This window comes from Papaver somniferum, chromosome 5 (assembly GCF_003573695.1).
Source record: "Papaver somniferum cultivar HN1 chromosome 5, ASM357369v1, whole genome shotgun sequence".
NCBI classification, from domain to species: domain Eukaryota; kingdom Viridiplantae; phylum Streptophyta; class Magnoliopsida; order Ranunculales; family Papaveraceae; genus Papaver; species Papaver somniferum.
The window spans coordinates 90,057,731-90,084,989 of NC_039362.1; the positions used below are offsets into that span (position 1 = coordinate 90,057,731).

Consider the following 27,259-nt stretch of genomic DNA (forward strand, 5'->3'; position numbering starts at 1 on the left):
TAAATCACTGATTAAAAGAAAATACCTGATTTGTGAATGGCCCGAATGAATCCAGTGAAAGGTTCTTCTTCCATATAATAATCTTGTCCAATTATAAAAAAAAAAAAACAAATTAATACAAATGCCTGAAGTGTTTGAACATGATATTAAGCAAAACAATCATCATAATAGAAAAGTTCAATATCATAATGAATTTAAATATTGTTCTTTTTAATATTACTTACTTATTTTACAAAAAAATTACAAAAGTAAAAAATCTTAGACATCTTCTAGAAGATTCCTAAAAAACATGAAAATTTTCAATATACCAAAAGTGAGGTTTTGGAAACTCTACAATTGGGGAGTTTTTCATTTGTTTTTAGTAAAAGAAACCTCATTTCATAAAAGAATTTTATTCCAAGACGATTCAGGATATGCACAATATTTTATTGGACAAAAATAATGCAACAAATAAATGTTCGGCATTTTAAATATAGAATGGATAAGTTAAATATAAAAAAAAATACTGCAACAAATATTGCAAGAAATAATCTATTTCCATTTTCATGGGATTTTTGGTTTTGGGTGTCTCCCTATATAAACCCGGCGAGCAAGAGCTTTTTTCTTACGTTCTTTTTTCTTTCCTTCTCTTGCGATTTAATGATTGTTGCCTGATCTATTTTGGTGTTTTTTGTTGTTGTTATGCAGTATCGTGCAATCAATCGGCTCTAATGCGATCTTGAGCGTTAACTTGAGGTAAAACAGGTGGATAATATTAGTCCTTTTGAAGCTTGATGATATCGATTTTGAACACACACGTATACTTTCTTTTCGCTTGGCATTTTTTTTGTCTTAACTGTGTTATGACGCCCAATTTATACACATTGCACATCTGTCCCTTTCTCGGCATGGGTTTTTTGTAATGAGATAGTATTTTCATTTTCGGTCGTTCTTTTTCTTCCTATTAAATCTTTTTATAATAGGAGATTTGATTTGGTTATAATTTTGTATAATACGCAGAGATTTGATATCAAAAATTGAACACAAAGCAAAGCGAGACGGGTTTTTTTGTAACGAGGTAGTATTTTAACTTTCGGTTTTTTTTTTTTTCAATTCAATCTTTTGATAAAATACAATCTTGAGATTCTAGGGTATTTGATTTTATTTTTTTTATTAATCTTTTGAAGCATATGGTATTTGATTTGATAAAATGAAGGGTTTTACTTTTTGTTGATTTATGACAGATTTGTGATTTTGGAATTTTTTTTTGAGATTGTCAGTGTCTATTTCACTCTCTGTGGTGATGGGTTCTTACTTATTTTTGATTTTCAGTAGAACCCTGTGTTTAAAAATATTGAGGATTGAGCGAATTTACAACAGCTAGAAATCCAGACACCCTAAATTATGATAGATCTTGATTAATGAATAATTAATGAAATCCAGACACCCTAAAACTGTCCATCTCAAAAGTCCGGTAATACAAAATATACTGATCTCACTGGAATCTGGCTTTTCCAAATGAAATACTAAGACATTCAAGGAACTCATTTGCAATCCATACGGTAAATTAATTATATCATTCATTGTTATTTACATTTTTGTAGCTTAATTCTTATAAAGAACCTTATATGAACTATAGAAAATTACTTAAATGTTTTTTTTTTTGTGTTTCAAGTGTCACGGGTTCGGCTTCACCAAGTGATAGGATTTTTACGCTGAGAAGTTCTCGGTGGCTTCACTTAATCCTAATCAAAATGTCTCTTTGTGACATTCCAAACGAGAGTGATGTCGAAGTTCTTTCAGGCACTTGCTGAGGTTATACATTGGCATTTTTCCTGTTTATATTTTTCCTGTGTTACAAGTGATGACGATGGTGACAGGGTCTGTTTATCCATGGCAAACGTAAGGTCTTATCTTCTTTGTCAGGAATGTGCGACAACGACAATTTGCGTATATAAGGGATATCAAGGAGAATGATTAATTGGGGGATATGGAAAGTAATTGGGAGATATTTTACTGTTCATGTCGGCATGGTTTTTCGATGCCGTCAACTAAAATCGGCATGATTTTTCCATACCGACATGGACAGTAAAATATTCCCCCATTACTTTTCATATCCCCCAATTAATCCTTCATTAAGGAAGGTGTCACACATTATTATCTGATTTTATTGGTAATCGTTTATCATCATTGGTTTTATATTTTCATTTCCGGCACAGTGGAGTCTCTTAAAAATTAATCCTATAAAATAGGGTTAAATTTTAATGATATCAAATATGAGCTTATCTACAGTGAATGTCGGTTAATAGCCTTCCTGGAAGATCCTCTCCCAAGGCAAGAGATATACAAAAATATCCGGTGGGAGGAAGCCATTCCCTTCTCTGCTTTAAGTATTCGCCTAGAAGTATAAACTGGGTCGTGCCAACACAGACACAACCCAGCACAACACGTGAATTAGCCGAGCACGACACATCACGTTTGCTTAATATTTTGTGTTGGGTTAGGATAATCGGCATAGTGGCATATCACATCACGTGGCACGAATAAGCACATGGCACAACACTGCACGTCACGCTAACAAAGCACGTCATAATATGTATAAAAGTATTGCACGTACAAACAACACATTCTTTTGTATATTTTACAAAAGAGTGTTTATTCTAACCATTTTTTGATATTCTATCTTCGTTATGTCAAATTATTTCGATAAAAACACATACAATATCTAAATATGTTGAAAGTATTTATTTTGAAAAATGTAAAATAAATATGTCAAGCACAACACAACACGCTCTCAAGCACAACACAACACGACACGCCTTAATTTCTGGCACAACACAGCACGACAGTAGCACGGCGGGCTCGCCTCTTAATGGGATGTGCTAGGCTGTGCCAACACGTTTTACACCTCCTCCCACGGATTATAGTATTTGTATTTTTCATTTTTCTTAGAGATTAAAATGCAGTTAGATGATGTCTTTTTATGGTTACTGGTACCAGCCCTCTTGAATCTCTTAAGTATTAAAGTTAGCAGAAGCTATATTTGGAAAATTACAGGGCTGCATGTAATTTATTGTTAAAGTTTACCTAATCTGGTAATAAGTGTTGCACATTACCTGTGTATGTAAAATGTAAAACTTAGGAATCTAAATTCAATTCAGAATATAACTTTTGCTTATAAACCATTTAAAGTATATTTGGAACAACTTTCTCATTTAAAGTATTTCTTTTTTAAAAATAGATAGAATATGATTTTTATTTTAATAAATGGCCGTTACGGATATTGCCATTGGATTCAATATTTATATGTGTTCAAAGTGGTCCATGCATAATAACAAGTAAAATATGAAAAATAAGGAATTTAACCAGTAAAATATATCTTTCTAGATTTCCACTTACCTTAATAAAATACCAACAAAAGCACATGACACAAACAAAATAGAGAAATTTATAAAAAGGTAAGCGGTTGAACGATATTTTTTTTAAGATATGATCTAACGTGAATTTGATGGTGTTTCTACAGATGGAGTGAACGAGCACAATAATTCGATGGACCAAAAGAGACAAGAGTATATAAGAAATAGAAGTATGAACTCCAAAGGGGTTAAAGAAGATTTACTTTTGAAAAAATTATGGAGCGACATAACTTTTAATTAATCTTTGAATTTTGAATAAGTATTGTTGGCGTCTGGAAGATGTCGTGTTGGTTTCTTATCCGTGTACAAATTTTTTTGTCAGTGTCTAAGGCATTGGACTTCTTGAATTTTCATCATTTTAATTTATTTATAATGAATTTAATTTTAAAACATTTTCCAATATTTCTTTTGCAAAAAACAGACCCGTGCATCGCACGGGTGAAAAACTAGTATTACTAGAAATATACATACGAAGTCGCAGTGATGTGCAGCGCTCTCCTGTTGCATCCCACACATTACACAAAGCCTTGAATGACTAAGCATACATCTTGTGGGAATCGAATGATGAAGTGCCAAATAAAGAATTGTACCTTAGGTGGAATTCTCGAATTTGATAGCTTTGGTTTCCTCTTGAGTTGGTGAATTGTACATGTTAGCGACAGTAAAATCGCCCATAAGAGCAACTCCTTGCTGAACACCAACATCTCCGAGCTCGTATCAGAGTTCTAAGTAATCGATGCTTTCTGCTGGGTTCAGAGGCCTTTTAAACGTCGCCAGCAAACCTGAAACAGTCAGGAATTCTAGCACTCTTGTCAGTGCATACTGTGTACAACCTAGGAATTCAAAAGCTAATATTGTTCCATTATTTAACTGCACACGCACACAGGCTTCCAACTCCTCCTTTGTCTTCACATATGGTAGAAAATGTAGTATTTGGTGGAACACACACTTGACTGCTAACCATCCAATCCAGGATAACTGCAGATAGGACTGGCAACGGATAACCGATATCCGATATCCATTTCCGAAATCCGACATCCTATAGGATTTTATCCGACATATCGGATATCGGAATCGGATATTTTATCGGATATTTTCTCTTAACGATAGCGATATTGGAATAGGCCTTTCCGTTAGGTTAATATCCGATATCCGATAGTCTAGGGGTGTACTTGTAATTTCCTACCCCTAGATATATGTTGCCCGCTGCCGACAGGGAGGACCTAATCGTAATCTAATCTTCTGAGTTCTAGATATTTTGGCAGTGGGAATTTTTGGAGGAGAAAACGAGGACTCGAGGAGGGATAAGGAGATTTGAAGAAGTTGAACAGAGGTCGGTGTGGATCTTGGTGAGTATGATTTTGTAAGTTTTTTGTTTATTTTCTTTGTTTCTCTGTTGATTTAGGTAATTGAAAGTGAGATTGAATAGTTGGATTTTGAATAGTTCGATTAGGGATTACTGATTTAGTTTTTTGTGTTGTTTGAATCAGCTGTGCGAAAATCCTCAAGGTAAGCTAGGGTTTCTTTCAATTGTTTTGATGTTTTCATTCTTGTATGAAGCAGCTTCAACTTCGATTTAGGGGTTACCGGTTTAGTTCATTTTGTGCGTGTGAAATGATATGCTAAGTTCCAATTATTGATTCTTCAGTTAAATGTTGGGTGTATTTTGGGTTAAAACTTCATTTAACCTCTAGTTCGATTTGAGATTTTGGGAAGTTAAAACATCTTATGTTGTGATAGAATTTGTCTTCAACGTTTGATTTGTTGTATTTTCTGGATTTCTTGGAGATATATAGGTAAACTGATGTTTTACTTGCTTGCAGGGCTGAAGACTGGTGCTTGTAACTCTGCAGCAGGATCTGCAAACACGGAGTTTGGAAATACCAAGGTCAGTGTGTCTGTGTGAGTGAGTATAACTTGTATGAGTTTAGGTAAAGGATTAGAGTTTTATTATTGGTTGAAATCGATAACATCCAACAGAGTTTTTCTATTTCTTGAACAACATGCTTTATGCTTTATGACTTTCATGTTCTGTGTTTTACTAATACTTTATTCATGTTGTTCTCAGAATGTCTGAAAGTCATAAAGCATCCAACAGAGTTGGAACTTCAGGCAGTCCAAGCATTGCTATGCTTAAGTGATTGGCTGCCAGACTTCTTTGATGCAGGTAAATCTTCGTTTCTTTTCCTTTACTTAATTCTTTTCCATATTAGAACTGTAACAATATTAATATTAGATGAGCTACCATATTAGAACTGTAACATTAGATGAGCTACCATATTGCACTTGTTCCAGAACTGTAATTAGAACTGTAACATGTAAAAGCATATTAGATCTCATACGCTAGTAGATGAGCTAATATAGTGTCCAAGTATTGAGCTACCCTAACCAGGTTTTTGTGATTGTGAATGCAGATATGGAAGTCGTCGACTGAAGTTGATGCAAAATGAAACCAGCAAAGAAGATCTAGCCTGTTTGAGTGTAGTTTTTTGTTTGTAGTTGCAGACTCTGTTGTTGTTTGTTTTTTCATGTGTGATGTGACTGAGGTGTTTGTGTGGTTTGTATTTCTTACACCTGAACAAAAAAGACTGTCAAAAAACTTGAAAAACAACCTAAATTTTCAGCATTTCTGCATTTGCTTCTGTGACAGGCGTTATCGGATTTTAACGGATAAATATCCGTTATCCGATAGATTAACGTTAACGATATCGGTTTGTATTTTTGATATCCGCCGGATGTTAACGGATATCGGATATCCGATAATTCTTAACCTTAACCTTATCGGATTGTCTAATATCCGACGGACATTTATCCGTTGACAGCCCTAACTGCAGATTACAATGGAGGTTCCGAGAATAGAAGTATAGTCTGGCAAGTGAATCTGTAGCATGCGCGAATCAACATAGAAAGGACAGAAAATTTTAAAGCTTTGATTTTGCAAAAAAATTAAAACTGTCAGCTGTGGGATTTGAACCCACGCCCTCTTTCGAAGACCAGAACTTGAGTCTGGCGCCTTAGACCACTCGGCCAAACTGACTTGTTGGTTATTGGAGCTCTGATGGAACACATCATTTAAGAAATGCGACAACATCATCTGCAGTTACTGCTAAATGGTGCAGCTGTGGGAATAGTTGCAATTTCAAACAGCAAAAATGAGCTCTATTGCGATACCTCTGAGATCACTCTTGCAAAACCCATCCACCATAAAATCAAAACACCACGCTAAGCAACTCCATGCCCAGGTCCTGAAAACTGAAGGTTCTTCATCCTCTCTTATGGCTACCATTCTTTCAATTTACTCACATTTAGGATTTTTACATGAATCACTTATCATTTTCAACACTTTTACTTCTCTTCCTACCGTTATTGCATGGAAATCAATCATTAGATGTTACACTTACCATGGTTTATTCGAAGATTCATTGACTTGTTTTTCAAATATGAGGGCTTCAGGAAAACACCCAGATCATAATGTATTTCCTTCTGTTCTTAAATCTTGTACTGGTTTAATGGATTTCAAACTTGGTGAGTCTGTTCATGGGAGTATTATCAGACTCGGTGTTGATGCTGATTTGTATACAGGTAATGCTCTTATGAACATGTATTCTAAATTCCAAAGTATGGATGAAGGTTTTGATAGTCAGAGGTTTAGTTCTGGGAGTGTAGACTTAGTGTATGAGAAAATTCCTGAAAGAAATTTTGAGAGGAGTTTAGATAGTGAGGTCGATATAGAAAAGGACCCTCATCCTAGGTCCTTAAAAGTTCTTGGAAAAAATCAGAATCAACTCTTGGTAAGTGGTGGTGTTACTCCGCGGCGACGGAGAGATATGGTTTATATAGAGAGTGTAAAGAAAGTTTTCGATATGATGCCCCATAAGGATATTGTGTCTTGGAATACTGTAATTGCAGGGTATGTACATAATGGAATGTGTGAAGAAGCTTTAAGAACGGTTAGGGAGATAGGGAAGACTAATTTAATGCCAGACTCCTTCACTTTGTCTAGCATCCTTCCTATATTTGCAGAGTACGTAGACATCTCTAGAGGAAAAGAGATTCACGGGTACACACTTAGACATGGATTTGATTCCGATGATTTTATAGCTAGTAGTTTGATTGACATGTATGCAAAGTGCACTAGAGTGGATGATTCACTTCGAATTTTTCATTTATTACCTCAACTTGATGTGATCTCATGGAATTCTATTATTGCTGGATGTGTGCAGAATGGCTTGTTTGATGAAGGTCTGAAATTGTTTCGTCAGATGCTAACAGCAAAAGTTAAGCCTAGTAGTCTAACATTTTCAAGTATAATGCCAGCATGTGCTCACTTGACGACCCTGCACCTTGGAAAGCAACTTCATGGGTACATAACTCGGAATGGGTTTGATAAAAACGTGTTTATTGCAAGTGCTTTAGTGGACATGTATGCCAAATGTGGGAATATTCGAATTGCTCGAAGCATTTTTGATAAGATGGATTCACCTGATATGGTTTCATGGACGGCCATGATCATGGGGTATGCGTTACATGGGCATGCAAATGAAGCCCTGCTTTTATTCCACAAGATGAAGATGGAGAACGTGAGACCAAATTATGTTGCATTTGTAGCTGCTTTGACTGCTTGTAGCCATGGTGGATTAGTGGATGAAGCTCGGATGCTATTTAATTGCATGACTGAAGATTATGGCATTTGTCCTGGTTTAGAGCACTATGCAGCAGTTGCAGATCTCCTTGGACGCGCCGGAAAGTTGGAGGAAGCGTATGAGTTCATCTCTAAAATGCATATAAGACCAACTGGTTCTGTTTGGGCAACCCTGCTATCTTCTTGTAGAGTCCACAAGAACATTGAGCTGGCTGAAAGGGTTGGAGAAAAAGTATTCCAGATTGATCCTGAGAATATCGGAGCTTATATACTTATGTCAAACATATATTCATCTGCTGGGAGATGGAAAGAGGCAGCAAAAATGAGGGTGGCTATGAAGGGCAGAGGGATGACAAAGAAACCAGCTTGCACTTGGATAGAAGTTAAGAATAAGATACACGCATTTGTGGCAGGAGACAAATCACATCCATATTATGATAGAATAAATGAGGCTTTGAAAGTTATGCTGGAGCGAATGGAGCGTAAAGGGTATGTGCTTAACACTGATAACGTGCTCCATGATGTTGAAGAGGAACAGAAAAGAAACTTATTATGTAGTCATAGTGAGAGGTTGGCAATTGCTTTCGGAATCATTAGTACACCTTCTGGAACAACTATTAGGGTTACGAAGAACCTTCGAGTATGTGTGGATTGTCACACGGCTACTAAGTTTATATCCGAAATTGTTGGGAGAGAAATAGTTATGAGGGATGTTAGCAGATTTCACCATTTCAAGGATGGGAAGTGTTCTTGTGGAGATTACTGGTGAAAGTTGTACAAGGTGAGATTATGTTGCAGAATGAAACTAAAACCACCAGTCCTTGGTTGATCAGACTCGAATAGTGCATGGAGATAGCCGTTTCAGTTCTCCTGAATTTCACAGTGCGGAGTAAACAAGTTTTTTGATGGATCGGTGCGTTCTTCATCTTTTGGAAGGAAAACTTTCTTAATTTTTATCAGTAAACCTGCAGTTCCTGCGTATTATTCGAAGCCCAGGTAACTGAGCATTCATTTGTTTATGTTCCATCAACAGTTTCTTTTTTGTTTCCCTCAGAAATACATATAATCAGATGAATTCTGTTTCTCAAAGGTGTTCATACTGGAAAGGAATCACAATGCAAGTCCCTTTCACCTACAGCTGCTGCTCTTTCTCTATTGAATCAGGTGCATCTCTATCCTCTTGGGATGACCCCTGGCTTTCTCTCAAAGATTATTTTGAATTTCTTATTCTCTTTTTAGAATAGCGTATCTCAAAAATGGTTTATTAAAACAAGACTGATGATCTTAGAGATGAGCTTAAGTCCTTGCTACTTTCTTAAACACTCACCTCTCTTCCCACCCACTTTCACCAATTTACCTGATACCATGTCCTGGTCACATCACCCAAAGGTTGATTTTCAGTTAAAACTGCCTACCTTATTCTTCTTACCCACCTTCAACAAACCCACAAACTCAACCCTCCCTTCAAAAATTCATCTGGAACAACCTCATCCCACCAAAAGATAAATTTCTGCATGGATTGCATCCCACAACAGCACCCTTGCCCAAAACCACCTTCACCTGCCTTTTCTCAGAAGCTGTTTGGGCTCTCATCCTTCAACGATGATAATTTATTTTACTTCTTTTCTTTGTCTTCTGAATTCTCGTCCTTTCTCGTTGATATCACCTGTACTTAATTGATTATTTTCGTTGTTTTTTATTCCATCTTTTTGAATGTTAAATTTGGGTACTGAATTCAACTCTTTTTTTGTTCTTTTGCACTTAAAAAAAGTCTTGGCTACGTGGGTTTTCCAAAAATTGTTGAACGAAATACAGCTTTTATGTTATTTGCTTTCTAATTTTGGTTTTTTGATATAGTTGTGGTGTTTAAGTTTAAGTCAGCTTAAAAGATGCTCTATCTCCACCTGTAGACAGCGGAAATCGATATTTGAGTGCAATTAAAGGACTGACCTTCTAACTGGGAGTCACTAAATTTTTGTTTCATATTCTTGCAAGTAGCATTCAATAATTAGCACCCGAGTTGTGGGCATGATTCATATAAACTTAGTTTCTTGTAGTATCTTTCTAGTTGTTCAGAAATGGAGTTAGTTGTCTAACTTGTCTATACTTTCAAATTGAATTGCAGAGTAATGTAAAGCTAGAGTTATGTAGCCTAGTGTGGTCATCGAAAGTCTATGGAAAGGGATCCTGTTGTTCGGGTGATAGAGAGGTGAATGTACGAGTAGTTGTTATGGACTTCAATCACTTTATCCATGGACAGCATGGGCGAACAAGCCCCGTACCATGTCTTTCCTTTTTATTGGTGCCTGATTACTCATGTGAGTTCCCAATTCCCTGGACAAAAAATTCATATCTTGATGTCAACTATTTTCTGGATATCTGCTGGTACTTTGTCTTCGATCATCTTTGTCATTTTTCGTGACTGATGAATTAATTATCGAATTTCTGTCTTGTACTTTTTTTCCCAAGGCCAAATTTGTTTGGCCGTTTGCCTTAGTTAAATACATAAATTTGAACTTAGGGACTCACCTCCAAGAATGAGTATGATGAAGTTGTTCTCTCTCTCTTTTTCTTTTTTTCCTTGTAGATGCAGTTAGGGTCATATTCATAAAGCGGCCAAGGGGATGATTTTAACAATACCCATGATCCGTATACATGGAAATGCATTAGATCCCAAGATTGGCTTTCACCGGGTCTAGATGAAATCAAGTGCATTATATATTGCTTTTGGACAGTTTCAACACCACCAAGTGCATAACTTATAGGAGTAATTCTTTATTACTGCAGAGGATAAGGATCACGCTGAAGGAGGTTCTTGTTGAGGTAGACATGCATAGGGTCCGCCATTGTGCCGCCAGGAAATTGATGCTATGTGCTTCATTTGTTTCTTCCAGAGATTATAGCATTTGCAAATCATAGTTAATACAGGTAAGTAACACTTCCTTTGGTGTCTCTACTCACTGTAAAATGGAAATGTTTGAGTAAATATTAAGCTTTTCCTAGGTTTTGTGAAAAACTCGAGATACCTTTTCTATTTACAAATGTTCTAGTGTGGTCCACATGTTTAATGTCTACAAATATTGAGTTGTTTATTTGACGTTTTGCGTAGTGAGTTCATTGAGCTGTTACTTTGACTATGGGACAACACATAGAAATTGCTTATGTTCAGCACTTGATGTGGATATATTAACCGTTCTACTAGTGTATTTATATAAAGGTTCTGATTTTGTAACTTACTGGTAATAACAATGTCCCATCATCGAAAGTAGAGTCTATAACACTTATGATGTTCATACTTTGATTGAGACAAATGGAACAAACTTGACCAAGTTCGTACCATATTGGAAACACTAGCATGATGATACCCAATTGTAGAATAAGGATGTGATCACCTCAACTTGTATTTTGGGACAAAATAACATATCCTTAGACAACTGATTTATTAGGTCTTACTCTGCAAATGTAAAACAATGAACAATTAGGTTACTAAGTTTGGATACCCTAGCTATTATTCTTAGAGCTTGTTCTTACATCATAGGACCACAAAACACAGAAAAGTCCAGATCTTATAAAACATCTCATACTTCTCTAGTGTTGGTGATCTCATCAATTTTCTTCATGGTGCTAGCTTTGAGAGTAAAATGTGTTTGAATTATTGAACTTATATCTATCTAGGACATCTCTATATTATGAATCCAAAGGACTCGTTGTACAGACTTGGACCACATTTTCTGTGGTTCCCAATCTACTTGTACACCAAGGGATTTATTCGAAATCTCTGGACGTGCCATTCCATGCAAGTTATAAATTATAGAAAATGCTTCCTTATGGATAGTTTCCAATTTGTTTTTCGAGTTTTTTCACTTTTTTGCCATACATATCTGTGGTAAAGTCATGTTATTCTGATTATTTTTTCACTACACTAATATTTTAGTACTCTAGGTGACATACAAGGAGTATGACTCAATCAATCAATGCATGCGAGAAAGTACAATTAGTTAGCCGAGTTCCATCAACACCCAGATGAAGATTTTGTGTTGATAAATTCGTTATGTATGGTTAGATAGATAACTGTGTAGTCTGTAAGATCTCAATCTATTTCATTTTTATTATTACTCGATATTTTTTTTTGCAAGATATTGTGATCTTATTATGTACAACCACTCTTGCGAAATCTTTGTGGACCGGAGAGGAAAAATCTGTCTGATCAGTGATCACCAAGTAGGCATAGATTTAGTAATACCGACGATATGTTTTATACAGGCACGCAATTGTAGCAATTCTTCTGGTATCCAATATTGATGATAGCATAGACTCTTTAAATTCCTTCCAGCATAAGAGTTTGCTACTCTTCCTCTCCCTCAAAAGAAAAGGAGTAACTAGTAAGAGTTTTCTATATTGAGCATTCCATGCACTCGAGTAGGTCTTTCGGGTTTTGTTTCTTTTCAGGATTTAACATTTACCACCCTGTGCAAACAAGAGTAAAACAAATAGACATTTATACCTATTAATTTTTGAAATTCTATTATATGTTTGAATTATTGAACTCATGGATCATCATCTAGGACATCTCTGTATCAAAAATGTATTTGGGATTCCCACTATGCAGATTGACTACTCTTGTTATATAGTGAGATGAAAATGAGAAATGAACAACAACGGAAGTCTGACTGGCTAACTCTGACTGGTTCTATATATTTGTCTGATCATTATTGTGGCGTGGGTATTTATCTAACTTGCTCATTCATATTCCAGGTTCAGGACACTTACAGAGAAACAGAGAGAGAGAGAGAGAGATAGTGAGTTATGATGATGATTATTAGAGGCCGTATCTCAGTTCCCTGATCCAAAAATCGTGTCTCTCAAGGGTTCTCTTTCTTTCTCTCTGTTTCCATCTCTGTCTCTCTCAAGTACAGACTCTTACTTTGTCTCTTTTCCATATTCTATAAATCAATCCTTCAATACAAAAACAGTTTCCCTGGTGTTTTCCCATTTTAAGGTCATCTACTTAAGCTGAAGGGTGTACAGGTCTTTTGCGATTTTAACCCTGAAAGTAGATAAAAGGTTTTGCAACAACTTGCATAAAAACAGACCTAAACTGTTACTCTTAGGTCCCCTAACCTCTAGGTTCTTTATAGCAATCTACCCAGGATTATAGACCCACCATTAGGAAAACAACTTACAACTTACTACACCTCCCCTGTTTTCCAAAACTATCCCTACCTCCTTTTCCACACATAGCTGCTTAAATAGGGTGGTTTTAAGTAGTTAAGAACACTGTTCTTTTACTCACCTGAAAGAACACCTGGTACAGGATTATTAGTTTCACTTCACAACATCAAGGGGTATTATGGTAATTGACCAACAGTGTAGGAGGCAGAGAGAGTGTAAGAGAGGTGGCAGAAGGTGTTCCGGAATCCCATCACGTGTGTGGGTCCCGCTGTTTTTTTTTTCTTCTTCCGCCTCTGAAGTCTGAATTCTCTCTGACTAAAAAAAAATGAAGCTACAAAAAACCAATCATTCTATGCAGTGATACGATCTGTTCACAGAAAACAAAGAATCCTCCATTGTCTGCTCATAACAAGAAAACCAATAAACTATGAAAAATCTTGCTCCTCCCCCCTTAATCCCATGAAATCCAACGGTGTGGAATTCAAACTGTCGCTTTGCTTAGCCGCCATAAAACTACTTAGTCGTACACACTAGCAGCTAAATTCATAATCACAATGATACTCTTCTTCTCTCTCCTGCCTGTGTACTTCTTCAACAATGGGAGAGGAGAGGAGAGGCTATATAATATGAAGCTCCTTCATAATCTCGTACGAGAATGGTCCCACCACTGCCACGCCGGACTCTATATCCCACGCGTCGTGCCACCTCGGGGACCACTTCGGAAAGCCAGTTACAGTGGGGTCCGTTGGGGAGGAGGAGACTGGTGCGGTGGAAACGGTAGTAGATTGTGGCGGTGGTGGTTTAAAACAGAAAAATCTAGGAGAGGGATTTTATGTATTGTAATGAAATCTTACCGGCTTGGATTGGATTCATGCTAGTTGTTAGGTGGGTGTGTCATGCATAATTCTTCTGATGATTCCACTGGACGGCACTCTCCTTGCATGCTAACTAACACTAAATGCGACCAATTACACTGATCAAAACCCAAAACATTAAATTCCAAAACAAACTCAATTACTATGTTTTATGGCAGTTTTTTTACCAGAGTTGTCATACCAAAAGTGTCCTAGGAAATCATTTATTATTATGCACTTAATATGAAAGTATCTATGCTTATTCTAATCTCATGCAGATCAGCTATTAATAAAGACTTGCCATATAATTATAAGCTAAATGTCCAAATCTTCAAGTATATTATCCATTATATTTAGCCTTGAATTTTGGATACAAAAACTTAGTACTAAAATCTATACATATATACCATACAATTATAATGATCCGTCCAATTTGGTCACACATTTAATCATCATCATACAAAGTGTGACTTCTAATGGGCAGTCATATTCATGTCCCAACCGGCCGGCGACCAGAGATGGCAAGGTTGGGTGGTCGAAATAGGTGGTGGGTTCGACAGGAATAACGCAGGGACCACTACAGTACTTCTCGGTGGTAATTTCAGCCGTTAGATCGAACATTTCGTAAATTTGAAACAACAAAAAAAACGTTATAAAGGCATGTTTTGTACTGGGGAGTTTTGAAAGAGAGAAGGATTCTGTAGTTGTAAAAGGCATGTTTTTCTAAAATTTTCTCATTCCAAAAATCTCTCTCTCTCTCTGGAAATATAAGGAAAGATTGTGGTTGTAGTATCTGAGATCGATTTTGTTTTTAATGGCGGATTCATTTTGGTTTTGGAGTAATATTACAGATATTTCATCCATTATTGATGACGACCAGAATATAAGAGGAGGAGGAGGAAGAAGAGGATATAATCAAGGTGGTCAAGAACAGGAGATGAATATGATGAGCAGGAGTGCGATGAAGTTTGATGAGCAGAATTATTCAGGAATTGGAGGAAGAAGATATAATGAAGGTGGTCAAGAACAGGAGATGAATATGATGAGGAGTATGACAAGGTTTGAAGATGATGATCATCATCAAAATACTACTGCTACTACGAAAACTAAAGCTAATAAGAAATGTGGTGGTAGAACCTGCCAGAAGAAACCAGAGAAGAAAACCCCCAAAAGAGGAGTAGGTATTGCCAAGTTAGAAGAGACTATTAAGCAGAAAAATTCACTGTTAGCAGCAGCAGCAGCAGATCGACAAGTTTATCATGGATATCCAACAACAGCAGTAGCTGAAATAATACCAACAACAACATACAATCATTCTCATCAGCCCATTATTCCATCTCATCATAACTACCCCTTTCTGAAACATCAACAACAGAAACAGACTAGTACTATATTTTCATCATCCTCATCAGTCGTTAATGGAGATGCTAATGCAAAACATGTCTTTGATGGTGGTCAGTTGGACTTGAACCATGTACCTAATGCAAATATCCATGAGAACAAAGGTTATGATCAAGTTATGAAATATGGTTCGTCATCAACAGCTACAAATGTCAGTAATGGAGGTCTTAATAATCAACTGATGTTCAACTCTCATGCTCAACAATCTTATGTTCTTCATCAGCAGCAGCAGCAGCAACATGGGAACAAGGAAGCTGGTTATTATAATCAAAATGCAGGTTCTGGTACTGTTCGTCAACATGGGAATAATAGTATTGGTGCTGGTTATAACTCTCGGCAGGAAGTCGCAGAGCTCTCTTCAACCCAAAAACAGCACCAAAATTATTGTTTATCTCAACATTCTGATCATATTTGGCTCAATAACCAGGTGAATCAACTTTTAATGGTCATTTTGAACATTTCTTATTTTGTTTTAAAATCTTGCTTAATTATAAATATTATCTTGTACTGAATATATCTATATCTTTTTACTATTTGTTGCAGAAAAATCTTAACAATGGCGAGAATATAGGAGGATTTACAAGACCTAATAACAAATCAGATTTCCTAGAGTCTGATCTTGGACGTAACTGGAATAGTAATTATAATAATGTTAATGGACGTCAACTCAAAAAGGAATTTACTTCTTCTTCTTCTACAGCTGCTACACCAGGATTAGTACCCACCACCGGTTATTCTGGAGTTACTACTAAGGGGAAATCATCATTATCATCTTCATCGAGTAATTTTTACGAATTCTTATCATTAACAACTGGTGGTATAAAAGGTAATCATACTGCTGCTATAGGAGGTTATAAGAAAGCAGATTATTATGATCAGCAGCAGCAGTACTACTCATCGAATTACTCGTCTTCTTCTTGTATCATGGAAGAATCAGGTGCTGCATGTTCATCAGTTAGAAATGGAGCTGCTGCTCATGATAATATATCATCATCATCACAGTCTAATACTACTACTACTCATGATCATGAATTTCTTGATTTGTCTCTCAAGCTTTCTTCTTATCATTAAGGCATTGTAGTACTTTTTGTTTCAGGCATTGGAGAATGGATTAATTATTGTTAATTTCTCTGTTTTAATTAGTTTCTTTTGTCTCCACTCTAGTTTCTGTCTCTAGCTAGCTAGCTAGCTAGCTATTGTAGTTGTCGGAACAGCGGGCAGAAGGAGTAAAAGTAGTAGGGGAACTGAACCAAATCTACAACACAGTCTTTTGGTTGTGCTTTTGTTGTGAAAGTTTAGGAGGAAATAGCTAGCTAGCTAGAATAATGACAAGTAAATGAGTATTGATTCTCTGTGTTTGTTTTTAATTACTCAAGAAATATATTATGATTATTATGTTTTTTTAGATTCAATTAGTGAAAGATGGAGTATATTTTTCCATTTCCCACTATTTTAATTTGATTATTCATTTGAACTGGAGAGTGGAGACACGAAAAAGTGCAATGCCGCAGGAAAGACTCTACATTTTTTATGTGCTACTAATCGGCGGCCTATATAGAATGTATGTAGAATGTACGGGGCTGGATATTTACTCTGCCAAATGATGATCCCTATGATGGGATGGAGTAAGGATTTCTTATTTGACCACTGATGGGTCATGAGCATGACTTTTCATTTTCCTTTTTTTGTATTTGTATTTTTCTCTAATATGGCGAGCTTAGTCTTAATTTAATATTGATAGCATTAGATATGAAATTGAGTTTAGATATAAGAGGTTAAAATAGATGCTATTACCATGTGTATGAAGTCTGAACTTTTTTTCTTACTTAGTAAAAAGGAAGGGTGAGAGATGATGAGGTCATGATTCATGAGAGGAGAAACTATAGAAAAATGAGCAAAAAAGTAGAATTGTAATTTGGAGAGAAATGGAGTATTTCTATCTACACTGTAATCGAGTTAACTTGTGTTGGTTTAATGTTCTACTGAGACATGATGTATGATGGGTATATGAACGCCCTTGAGATAAGTAAGTAGAGAGAGTACTGCTGCTCAGTGTACTGAAATGTTCAGTAACAACCCCCCCCTCTCTCTCTCTCAAAAGTGAAGTGATGATCAGTACTTCTTTCTACTGTCTGTGACTGTGAAGAGAGTGCAAATTTGTGCACCCCTTTAATACCGAGGTGCATGTTCCTGCTCCTCTCATTGTTCCACGTCGCCTAGTCTGGTTTCTGGTTGTCCCTTTTAATTTTTGTTTTGATTTTCTTTATCTTGAATTATATTTAAAATATGAGAGAGAAATTAAAGTCAATTAATGCCGTATTATCTCCGATTAATGCCTTGTTTATCTCTCTTTTCGCCCCCAAAAAAGGAAGAAGATTACCGAAGGTCGACTGATTCTCTATCAGTTTTCAAAACCCTAGCAGCAACATGATGTGCAAAGAATTTTATGAAGTCAATGCCGATAATGTTCCTCATGAAGATTCAATAATGGAGGTAATTCCTACGATTTTTCTTTTCTTTCCTCCTATTTCTGTGATGGAAAATTCTTCTGCGACAAATTTTTCATAAATATTCGAAGGCCATGACTGATCGACGAGAAAAGGTATTGGAGGAGCAGTTTAAAACGCAACAAACATCACCTGATGTGTTTTTTTTATTAGAATGTAGCGCGTGAAGCAGCTAAATTCTAAGGTATTGGAGGAGAAAATGTTCAGTATCTTTCAAGAAGAGCTTAAGTTAATTGTTGGGTTGTTATTGGAAATGGAAAAAGAAGATGGAGGCATTCGTATCTATAAGGAAAACGATATTGACGATTTGAGAAGGATACGTACACCCACATACAATAGCATCGAGAATTCAGTTTCATGTTCTTGTAGGAAGTTCGAATTTAGTGGAATTCTTTGCACCCATGCACCAATAGTCTTCCATGACTTGCAGTACAAAAATATGCCTCCGCAGTACTACTTAAAAAGATGGTCTAGAATAGCTACAAGCGAAGTTGTGTTCGACACTTCTGGTGATTTAATCCCAAATGACAACGACCCATCTGCTAGACAGTGTTACAGTGAGTTGTCAAATATTTCCCAAAGAAATGTTAGCAAGTGTTGTTCTCAACATTTGTTGTCAGACTTCTTATGGTTCAATTTAACCATTTTGTTTTCAGAAACTTATGCTAAAACATATGTACTGAATTTTACTTTGTCGAATTAATACGGATATGTACTTCACTCTGCATCGTATTTAGTGTGAACTTGATGTCAAAATGAATAAATTACCTAATGGAACTCAAACAAAACAACTATGCTTGTCTCAGTAATGCAACAATTTCCTTCTGTACAGTAATGCAATAGTCATTTCTATTTGGTTCCGTGGATTTAAAAAGACCCTTTCTTGTTCAAAATTTAACATTTTAACTATACATCCAAGTCTCAAAACTATACAGTTACGAATTGAATTGTCGCAGACATGAACAAAAAATTGGACAAGCCAGATGGGTAGACTGGTAGTCATTGTTGCAGATGGAATATGGAAGATTGTCTTAGTAGTTGCAGTCGGTGCAGTTGTAGAAAGCATTTGTTGTCGCAATAGGCATTGATGAAGGTGTAGTCATGTTGCAGTAGAGTATAATTGACAAGTAGGTGCGGGAGCAGGTGTAATAGGCATGTGCAGTGCGTAGGAGCAGAGATAAGTTGCAAACTCATCGTTCTTCCTTTTTTTTCCTTGTAAACAGAGAGCAAAATAATACATTCAAAATTGTGGGTTTTTTTTCTTTCCACAAGTGTTAGACTGAGTCAAGCATCCGTACTCTGTACGGACTACTCTCTTACTGTTATCATAGCCACATGATTTAGTTTTTGTTACAGCTGTTACAGTCTGTCATTCACCGCCTGTAATATCAGTCACCTCCTGTAAAATTTGTTTTGTAGTTGAGTCTGTGCGTCTATATAAGACTTAGTCCTGTTCTATTGTAAAGTTAACATTCATTGAATACAAACAAAGTTCTTACATGGTATCAGATACCAAAAAGGGAACTTCAACTTCTCTCTGATCCTCACCTGTAACAACCTTCAAATCACCATTAAACCTGCAACTTTAACCCTAAAATGGTGAGAACCACTCAACGAAACACCGCATCATCTTCCGCTGTCAATAACAACACACTAAACATCAACAATTCACAGCTGTTTCCACCATTATCATCACCACAACCTCAACAATCAACTTCTTTACCTTCTTCTTCTTCATCTCAACCACCACCACCACCACCATCTGTAACTCAACAATCATCACCACGACCGCCTTTTACTACACCACAACAACAACATCTTCATCACACACCAATACAGATTCCACAACATACATTACCTTCTCAAAATCTTCATCGTTTTTACTTTCCTAAATTTCAAACACAACAACCTCAAATACAACCTCCATTACAGTCTTCCTTCTACAATCAGTTTGTTTTTCAGCCAAGATTTACAATTCCTTTTCAAAACATAAATAATTTTGTTTCTGATAAATTAGATGGCTCAAATTATCTTGTATGGAAAGATCAGATTTCTTCCATTCTTATATGTACAAACCTCTATGGTTTTGTTGATGGAACTGTTCCACCTGAATCTCCTATGGTGATGATCAACAACACCCAAACACCAAATCCAAACTATTTTGAGTGGTTACAAGTTGATAAATTTGTTGGATCTTGCATTAACGCTGCAGTAGCTAGATCGTTCTCTTCTTAATTGCTTGGTAAACACACAGCCAGAGAAAAATGGATGCATTTGGCGAAACTTTTCAGTGATCAATTTCTTGCTCGTAAGTATTTGTTGAGATCTCAACTTCACTCAATCAAGAAAGGCTCGTCAACAATTTATGATTTCCTTCATCAAATCAAGACAATTTCAGATTCTTTAGCAAAAATTGGTGAACCAGTGCAAGACTCTGATCTGGTAATGTATACTCTTAATGGTCTAGGTCGAGAGTTTATTCACTTTGTTGTTAGTGTTCAAAACCGAGAGCCTCCGTTATCTTTCTATGAACTTCGATCTCGTCTTCTTAGTCATGAGAAATTCTTGAAAGAACAAGATTCAGATTCCTTCTCTACACTAATTTCTGATCCAACAAACTCTGCTTTCTTTGTGAAGAAACAACCTTCTCCTTATACTTCTAATTTTCGAAAACCTTCACCTTCATCATCATCGTCTCCATCTTATACACCAATTTGTCCTCCTGGTTTTCGAAAAACTGAGTTTAATCCTGCTCAAAAGCAAGTTATCGATTATGGATCCATTCCTTGTCAGATATGTCATAAACAAGGTCATCAAGGTAATAGGTGTAGATTTCGATATGCTCCTTCAAGAAACAGTTTAGCTCCTCCTCAGAAGGCTTTTCTTGGACTTGATCTTAATGCAGGGAGTGATACTTCTTCTCCTTGGTTTTCTAATGAGTTTGATTATAATGGCCAATCTCCTAATGATACTGCTTATGAGAGTGGAGGCTATTGGAGTCATACTCACTCAGGACCAGTTTGGATACCTGATTCAGGAGCTTCTAGCCACATGACAAATGATGCTTCTGTTTTACAGAATACTTCTGCTCATTCTGGCACTGAACAAGTTATGGTTGGAGATGGTAAGTTACTTCCTATATCTTTAGTAGGTTCTTCAACTTTATCTACTCCATCTAAGCAGTTTAATCTACAGAAAGTAATTTATGTTCCTCATTTGCAACACAATTTAATGTCTGTTGCTCAATTTACTAAGGAAAATAACTGTGTTTTCTCGTTCTATCCTTGGGGATATGAAATAAAGTCATTGAGGAGCAACCTTATTCTTGCTAGAGGGAGGATGCAACATGGACTATATCCCATAATATCTGGAAAATCTACTTCAAATACTACTACTCAACAACCAATTGTTTCTCCTCATAGTACTGCTTTTATTACTTTAGCAGCTTCTTCAACTTTGTGGCATTCAAGACTAGGCCATCCTGCTCAGAAGATTCTCCATAAGCTTGACACCAGTACTGCTATCAAACTATCTACAAAATGTACTTCTATTTGTGGATCTTGTCAGTTAGCTAAGAATAAATGTTTGCCTTTTCATGACACTGGTAATAATTCTAGTCTACCTTTTCTGTTGGTTCACTGTGATATTTGGGGCCCTGCTCCTGTACAATCTCATCTGAGATACAAGTATTATATTCTGTTTGTTGATGATTGTACAAAATTTTCATGGATTTATCAAATGAAGAATAAATCAGACAATGTTCATTGCTTTAAGTTGTTCAAGTCTCTTATTGAGAATCTGTTTACTGTTAAGATAAAACACTTTCAGTGTGATGGTTCTCTTGAGCTTGTTAAAGGACCATTTAGAGATTTTCTTGATTCTAGTGGTATTGCCTTAAGAATTTCATGTCCTTATCTTCATCAACAAAATGGTTCAGCAGAGAGGAAACATAGACATGTCAAAGAGATGGGGAATACTTTATCTTTTCATGCTTCTCTTCCAAATAAGTTTTGGTTTGCTTCTTTTTTAACAACTGTGTTTCTTATCAACAGACTTCCCAGTAAGCTCCTTGATTTTAAATCTCCTTATGAAATGCCATACAAGTGTAGACCAGATTATTCTCTTCTCAAAGTGTATGGGTGTTTATGTTATCCAAACTTGGCAGCTTATAGGAAAGATAAGCTCAGCCCAAAATCAGTTACCTGTGTGTTTTTGGGATACAATATTCATCATAAGGGGTACAAATGTATGGACTTGCACACTCATATGATATATATCACTACTCATGTTTTTTTTGATGAAACTAAGTTTCCATTTGCTGAGTCAACTGCTAATGTTGCTTCCATATCAACTGAGTCAACTGGTACTGTTGATCCCACCACAGCTGAGTCAACTGCTACTGTTAATCCCACCACAGTTGAGTCAACTGCTACTGTTGCTTCCATATCAGATGAGTCAACTACCATTGTTGATCCTACCACAGCTGAGTCAACTGGTATTGTTGATCCTACCACAGATGAGTCAACTGGTACTGTTGATACTGCCTCACCTGAATTATCTAACATCATTGCTTCTGTTCCAGCTCCTTCAGGAATGCATACAAGATCTAAGTCAAGTATTCATGTTCCTAAACCTTTTTCTAAGGATTTTGTAGCAAATAATACACTGAAACATCCTGTCTCTGTTGCACTTGATACTTTACTTCAATAACCTTCTGAACCCAAAACTTTTAAAGAAGCAAGTAAGTTACCATTTTGGGTTAATGCCATGAAGAATGAATATACTTCTCTCGATGAGAATGACACTTTTATTCATGTTCTATATTATCCCTCTATGAATGTACTTGGCTGTAAATGGGTTTATAAGACAAAATTACATGCTGATGGTACCATAGATAAACACAAAGCTAGATTAGTTGCTAAGGGCTATCATCAAGTGGATGGTATTAACTTTGATGATACTTTTAGCCCTGTAGTTAAAGCAACTACCATTAGATGTGTTTCGAGCTTAGCAATCTCAAATAAGTGGAGCATGAGACAATTGGATGTAAGCAATGCCTTTTTACATGGGCATTTAAAAGAAAAAATTTATATGGAGCAACCTCCTGGTTTTATTGATCCAGATCATCCTACTCATGTATGCGAACTTAAGAAATCCTTGTATGGACTTAAACAGGCTCATAGGGCCTGGTATGACAGATTCAATGGGTATCTTATTAAAAGTGGTTTCAAGAACTCTAGTTGTGATAGTTCCATGTTCATTTATCACAAGAATTCTGAGAGGATGATTCTCCTAGTCTATGTTGATGATATTATTCTTGTTGGTACTTCAGATTCTCTAGTTACTTCCTTTATTACTTCCTTGAAGTTAGAGTTTGCAATGAAAGATCTTGGTCCTCTACACTATTTTTTGGGTATTGAAGCTGTTTTTGACTCTTCATCTAACAAAATGCTTCTTACTCAAAATAAGTATTCCTTGGATTTACTTCGAAAACATGATATGCTTGGGTGTAAACCTTGCAAAACGCCAGTTGGTTCAGGTCCAAGGGTGTCTGCTTTTGATGGAACTCTATTGTCAGATGCTGCTTCTTACAGAAGCTTAGTGGGCGGTCTTCAATATTTAACTCTCGCCAGGCCTGAAATTAGTTTTGCAGTTAACTATGTGAGCCAATTCATCCACAAGCCTACTGATATTCATCTACAGCTGGCCAAAAGAATTCTCCGATATATTAAAGGTTCTTTAGGTCAAGAAATTACTTTACAAGATGGTGATTGTTCCACTCTCACTGCTTATTGTGACAGTGACTGGGATGGATGTCCTGATACACGCAAATCTACATCAGGTTATTGTGTGTTTGTGGGTGGCAACTTAGTGTCCCGGTCTTCGAAGAAACACCACACAATCTCTCGCTCTTCCACAGAAGCTGAGTACAGATGTCTTGCAAATGCAGCTGCTGAAATATTGTGGCTTTCTTACTTATTTGGTGCAGGCAGGCTCACTGCAAACCCAATTTTCCATGCCCGCACAAAGCATATTGAAGTAGACTACCATATGATTCGTGATCTGGTTAGTTCTGGTTTTCTGTAGGTTTCCTATATTCATACTCTCAGTAAGATCGCAGTTTTATTTACCAAAGGATTGTCAAAGTCACAATTTAGCTTATTGAAGGGCAAACTGATGCCTGCTGTACGTGCATCTGTTTGAGGGGGGATGTTAGACTGAGTCAAGCATCCGTACTCTGTACGGACTACTCTCTTACTGTTAATCATAGCCACATGATTTAGTTTTTGTTACAGCTGTTACAGTATGTCATTCACCGCCTGTAATATCAGTCACCTTCTGTGAAATTTGTTTTGTAGTTGAGTCTGTGCGTCTATATAAGACTCAGTCCTGTTCTATTGTAAAGTTAACATTCATTGAATACAAACACAGTTCTTACAACAAGTATTCAGCCTATTAAGCTTAAGAGATCAATTTCTTTTCTGCCATTTAAGCGTCAAGTAAAGGAATATCCTGGATGCTTAGTCACCTTCTCCGCCATTTAACATTTTATGTAGGAAAGAGTTAACTCTTCGGAAGGAAAACTGTTGGGCTGACTTTTCGTATTCTCCGCCTTTTCTGGGGGAGAAGAGAGATAAAAAAAAACACTAATTGACTTTGATTTCTCGGATTTTAATTATAATTTAAAATAAAAAAAATAAAAAAAAAATTTAAAAGGGAAAACCGGAAACCGGACTTGGCAACGTGGACCAATAAGAGAAGCGGGAACGTGCACCCCGGTATTCAAGGGGTGCACAAATTTGCACTCACACTGAAGAAGTGTAAATGTAAATATTACTATCTTTTATTGTAAAAAAATTGCCTTTTTATTGTAATTGGAAGGTGCAAAAACTGCATTTTTAATATGCAGCATTAGTTGTTAGCTTGTTCTTCACCAATCACATGTGCCTTATATATGCTCAAGAGCATTCTGCCATTCAACTTGATGGATGAGAGAATACTACTGTAATATCTAATGCATTTATCTCATCCAATCGGCGATGATTTTTACTCTAACTGAAACATCATTTCTCATGGGACTTCAAATATTTCTAGCACTCTTGCTTGTTGGCAAAAATGAATTATCTGGTGACATGAAGTGAAATATGCCATTGTGTTTGTGTCTCAGAATCTATTTGTGGGCCCATAAATTGCTCATGGCCCATAATAATAGTATACTGAAGCTAGCTCTGTTTTGATGTTCTTGGGATTAGTTCAGTAAGTTGAAAGAAGAAACCATCAAAATTTCCCAGTCCAGAGATGCATCCTTGGCGAGATCCCTTGGATCCAATGAAGGGTACTTTTTCTCCAGCAAACTATTTTTGTCATCTCCATGCATGCACGAACCTGATAATAAAAATGTTTTTGTCAATACGGAAAATTTACCCGTATCCTGCCAGATGCGTTTGGCATGTTTTTCAGCTTCTCCTATCGACATGTACTTGTCACAAAAAAAAAACTCTTGCAATTATAATGCGAGACTAAAGCACCCATTTAACTATCATGCTCCAGTGTACCGCATTATGGTGCTGGTATTCATGGTTATACATAGTGTGATGATTTCCCTTCCCAGTATCCACTTGAAACATTTTCCTATTCTTAGCAAAGACATGTCCACTTGGAAGTCAAATTCCTTTCCCATTTCTGCAAAATTTTCATTGTAATAACTTTGTAATGCCAAGAATTAATCTGTGTCAAATCCATTTGCTAAATTACTGCAAAGGACTACTTGAATATCATCACAGTACAGTTAGTGCTGTCATTACAAGTTGTAGCCTAGAAGATAAAAGTGGTTGTATGGGATCAATGGAAACTTAAAATTCCCTCACTAACACCGGACCGCTACCATCATGTGTGATTTTTTCTGATAATACTATGAAAGTCTTTGATGGGCTAACTTGATTATTGAGTTAGAGTTTTCTACTTACTTAAGTAAGAATATACAGTACTCATTGAGTAATCCAGTATATATACTGAGATTCTCGCGGTAGAGGCGCACATCAACTAAAGTCTCAATGAGCAGGAGGGGAGGGGTAATGGGTTTGCAACATTCTACAAAAATTGCAATATTCTCAAGGATTTGTGCGATAAGCTCAAAAAAAGAAAAAAGATGGCAAAAACACATAAATCCATCTGAAACTGGCATAATATATTCAAATTTGGAAATTACAGTACCAAAATATAATGACATTAAAACTCAAAGGACACTGAACTGGGAAAACTTGACATTCAAATATCTAAAACGGAATTGGTGGATCCAAACATAACAATAACTCATCAAATTCATCCTCATCCTTTGGTGGATTTTGGTTGAGGTCGAACCTCATAATCTTCTTATCCTCCGCTACAGCGTTTTCTTGCGCCTCTGGAACGGATGCTTTGAATGAGTTAATTAGATGCAAAGACTCGTCTTGCGCTTCTGGAACGGATGATTCGAATGAGCTAATTAGATGCAACGACTAGTCTTGCGCTTCTGGAACGGATGATGTGAATGAGTTAATTGGATGCAAAGACTCCTTAGTGATTTCCTTTGGTGAAACTGATGATCTACTACTAGGTTCAACTTGTCCGGTCCTATGACTCCTTTTATGGCCACCAAGAGCCCAACCATTCGGAAACGTCTTACCGCATATTCTGCACTCATGAGGGCCGCCCTTTGAAGTTGCGGAATTCTTATTCTTATTTCCCATTAAACCCTGCAGTGAAGATTCGCCTACTTCTCTTATCGAAAAATTGCTGTTGCAGGTTGATTTATGACCACCCAAAGCTTGATGACAACTGAAAGATTTCCCACAATTACCACAGCTGAATTTACGAGAACCAGCAGTAGACAGTATTGGTATCTGCTTGTGAGTTGCTTCTGAATTCGTCTTCTTCGCAGAATCTAACATGATCTCATCATCCCTGTAATTCTCAATTCTCGCTTTCTTTAAACCATCTTCTGCATTGTGAACACATAAATCTCGAAGCCATCCACGTGTTCATCAACAATATTGGCATACATTCTAACTCTGAAATTGTACGTCGTATATGTAAAGGGGATGATTATATCGATTCATCGACTCTAAGCCTTCGGGCTTGTCATTTTCTAGTCGAATATTATCATGAATAATGTTCGTATAAAAGGGATAAACAGAGAATCAAACATAAATGTAAAGCACATGACGTTCAATGCTGAATGTAAAGTGCTGAAATATAAAGGAGACAAAGATTTACGTGGTTCGGCACTAAGGCCTACATCCACGAGGT

The 27,259-nt window shown here is 36.5% G+C and overlaps 2 protein-coding genes, 1 long non-coding RNA gene and 1 other non-coding gene across 6 annotated transcripts; 2 read left to right on the forward strand and 2 right to left on the reverse strand.

Moving 5' to 3' along the window:
- Positions 1–4,691: 4,691 nt before the first annotated feature.
- On the forward strand, positions 4,692–5,283 carry LOC113277634. The gene is made up of 3 exons (XR_003325028.1): positions 4,692–4,744; positions 4,886–4,904; positions 5,219–5,283. It is a non-coding gene; the product is annotated as an uncharacterized LOC113277634 (long non-coding RNA).
- A 1,065-nt stretch (positions 5,284–6,348) lies between these two features.
- Positions 6,349–6,432, reverse strand: TRNAL-CAA. The gene has a single exon. It is a non-coding gene; the product is annotated as a tRNA-Leu (tRNA).
- Positions 6,433–6,547: 115 nt separating this feature from the next.
- LOC113282181 (putative pentatricopeptide repeat-containing protein At3g23330) lies at positions 6,548–12,165 on the forward strand. 3 transcript variants are annotated; one of them, XM_026531139.1, is made up of 5 exons: positions 6,548–9,033; positions 9,128–9,201; positions 10,163–10,355; positions 10,625–10,965; positions 11,980–12,165. In XM_026531139.1, the coding sequence occupies exon 1, from the start codon at positions 6,548–6,550 to the stop codon at positions 8,804–8,806; it is 2,259 nt and encodes a 752-aa protein (XP_026386924.1). In that variant the 3' UTR covers positions 8,807–9,033; positions 9,128–9,201; positions 10,163–10,355; positions 10,625–10,965; positions 11,980–12,165. The 3 variants fall into 3 exon arrangements, with proteins under 3 accessions (XP_026386924.1, XP_026386923.1, XP_026386925.1); XM_026531138.1 differs by lacking the exon at positions 11,980–12,165 and having other exon boundaries at positions 10,625–11,171; XM_026531140.1 differs by lacking the exon at positions 11,980–12,165 and having other exon boundaries at positions 10,631–11,171.
- A 14,304-nt stretch (positions 12,166–26,469) lies between these two features.
- On the reverse strand, positions 26,470–26,901 carry LOC113279289 (zinc finger protein ZAT8-like). Its single transcript, XM_026527990.1, has one exon. It carries the CDS (start codon positions 26,899–26,901, stop codon positions 26,470–26,472), a length of 432 nt encoding a protein of 143 aa, XP_026383775.1.
- Between the last annotated feature and the right edge of the window lie 358 nt (positions 26,902–27,259).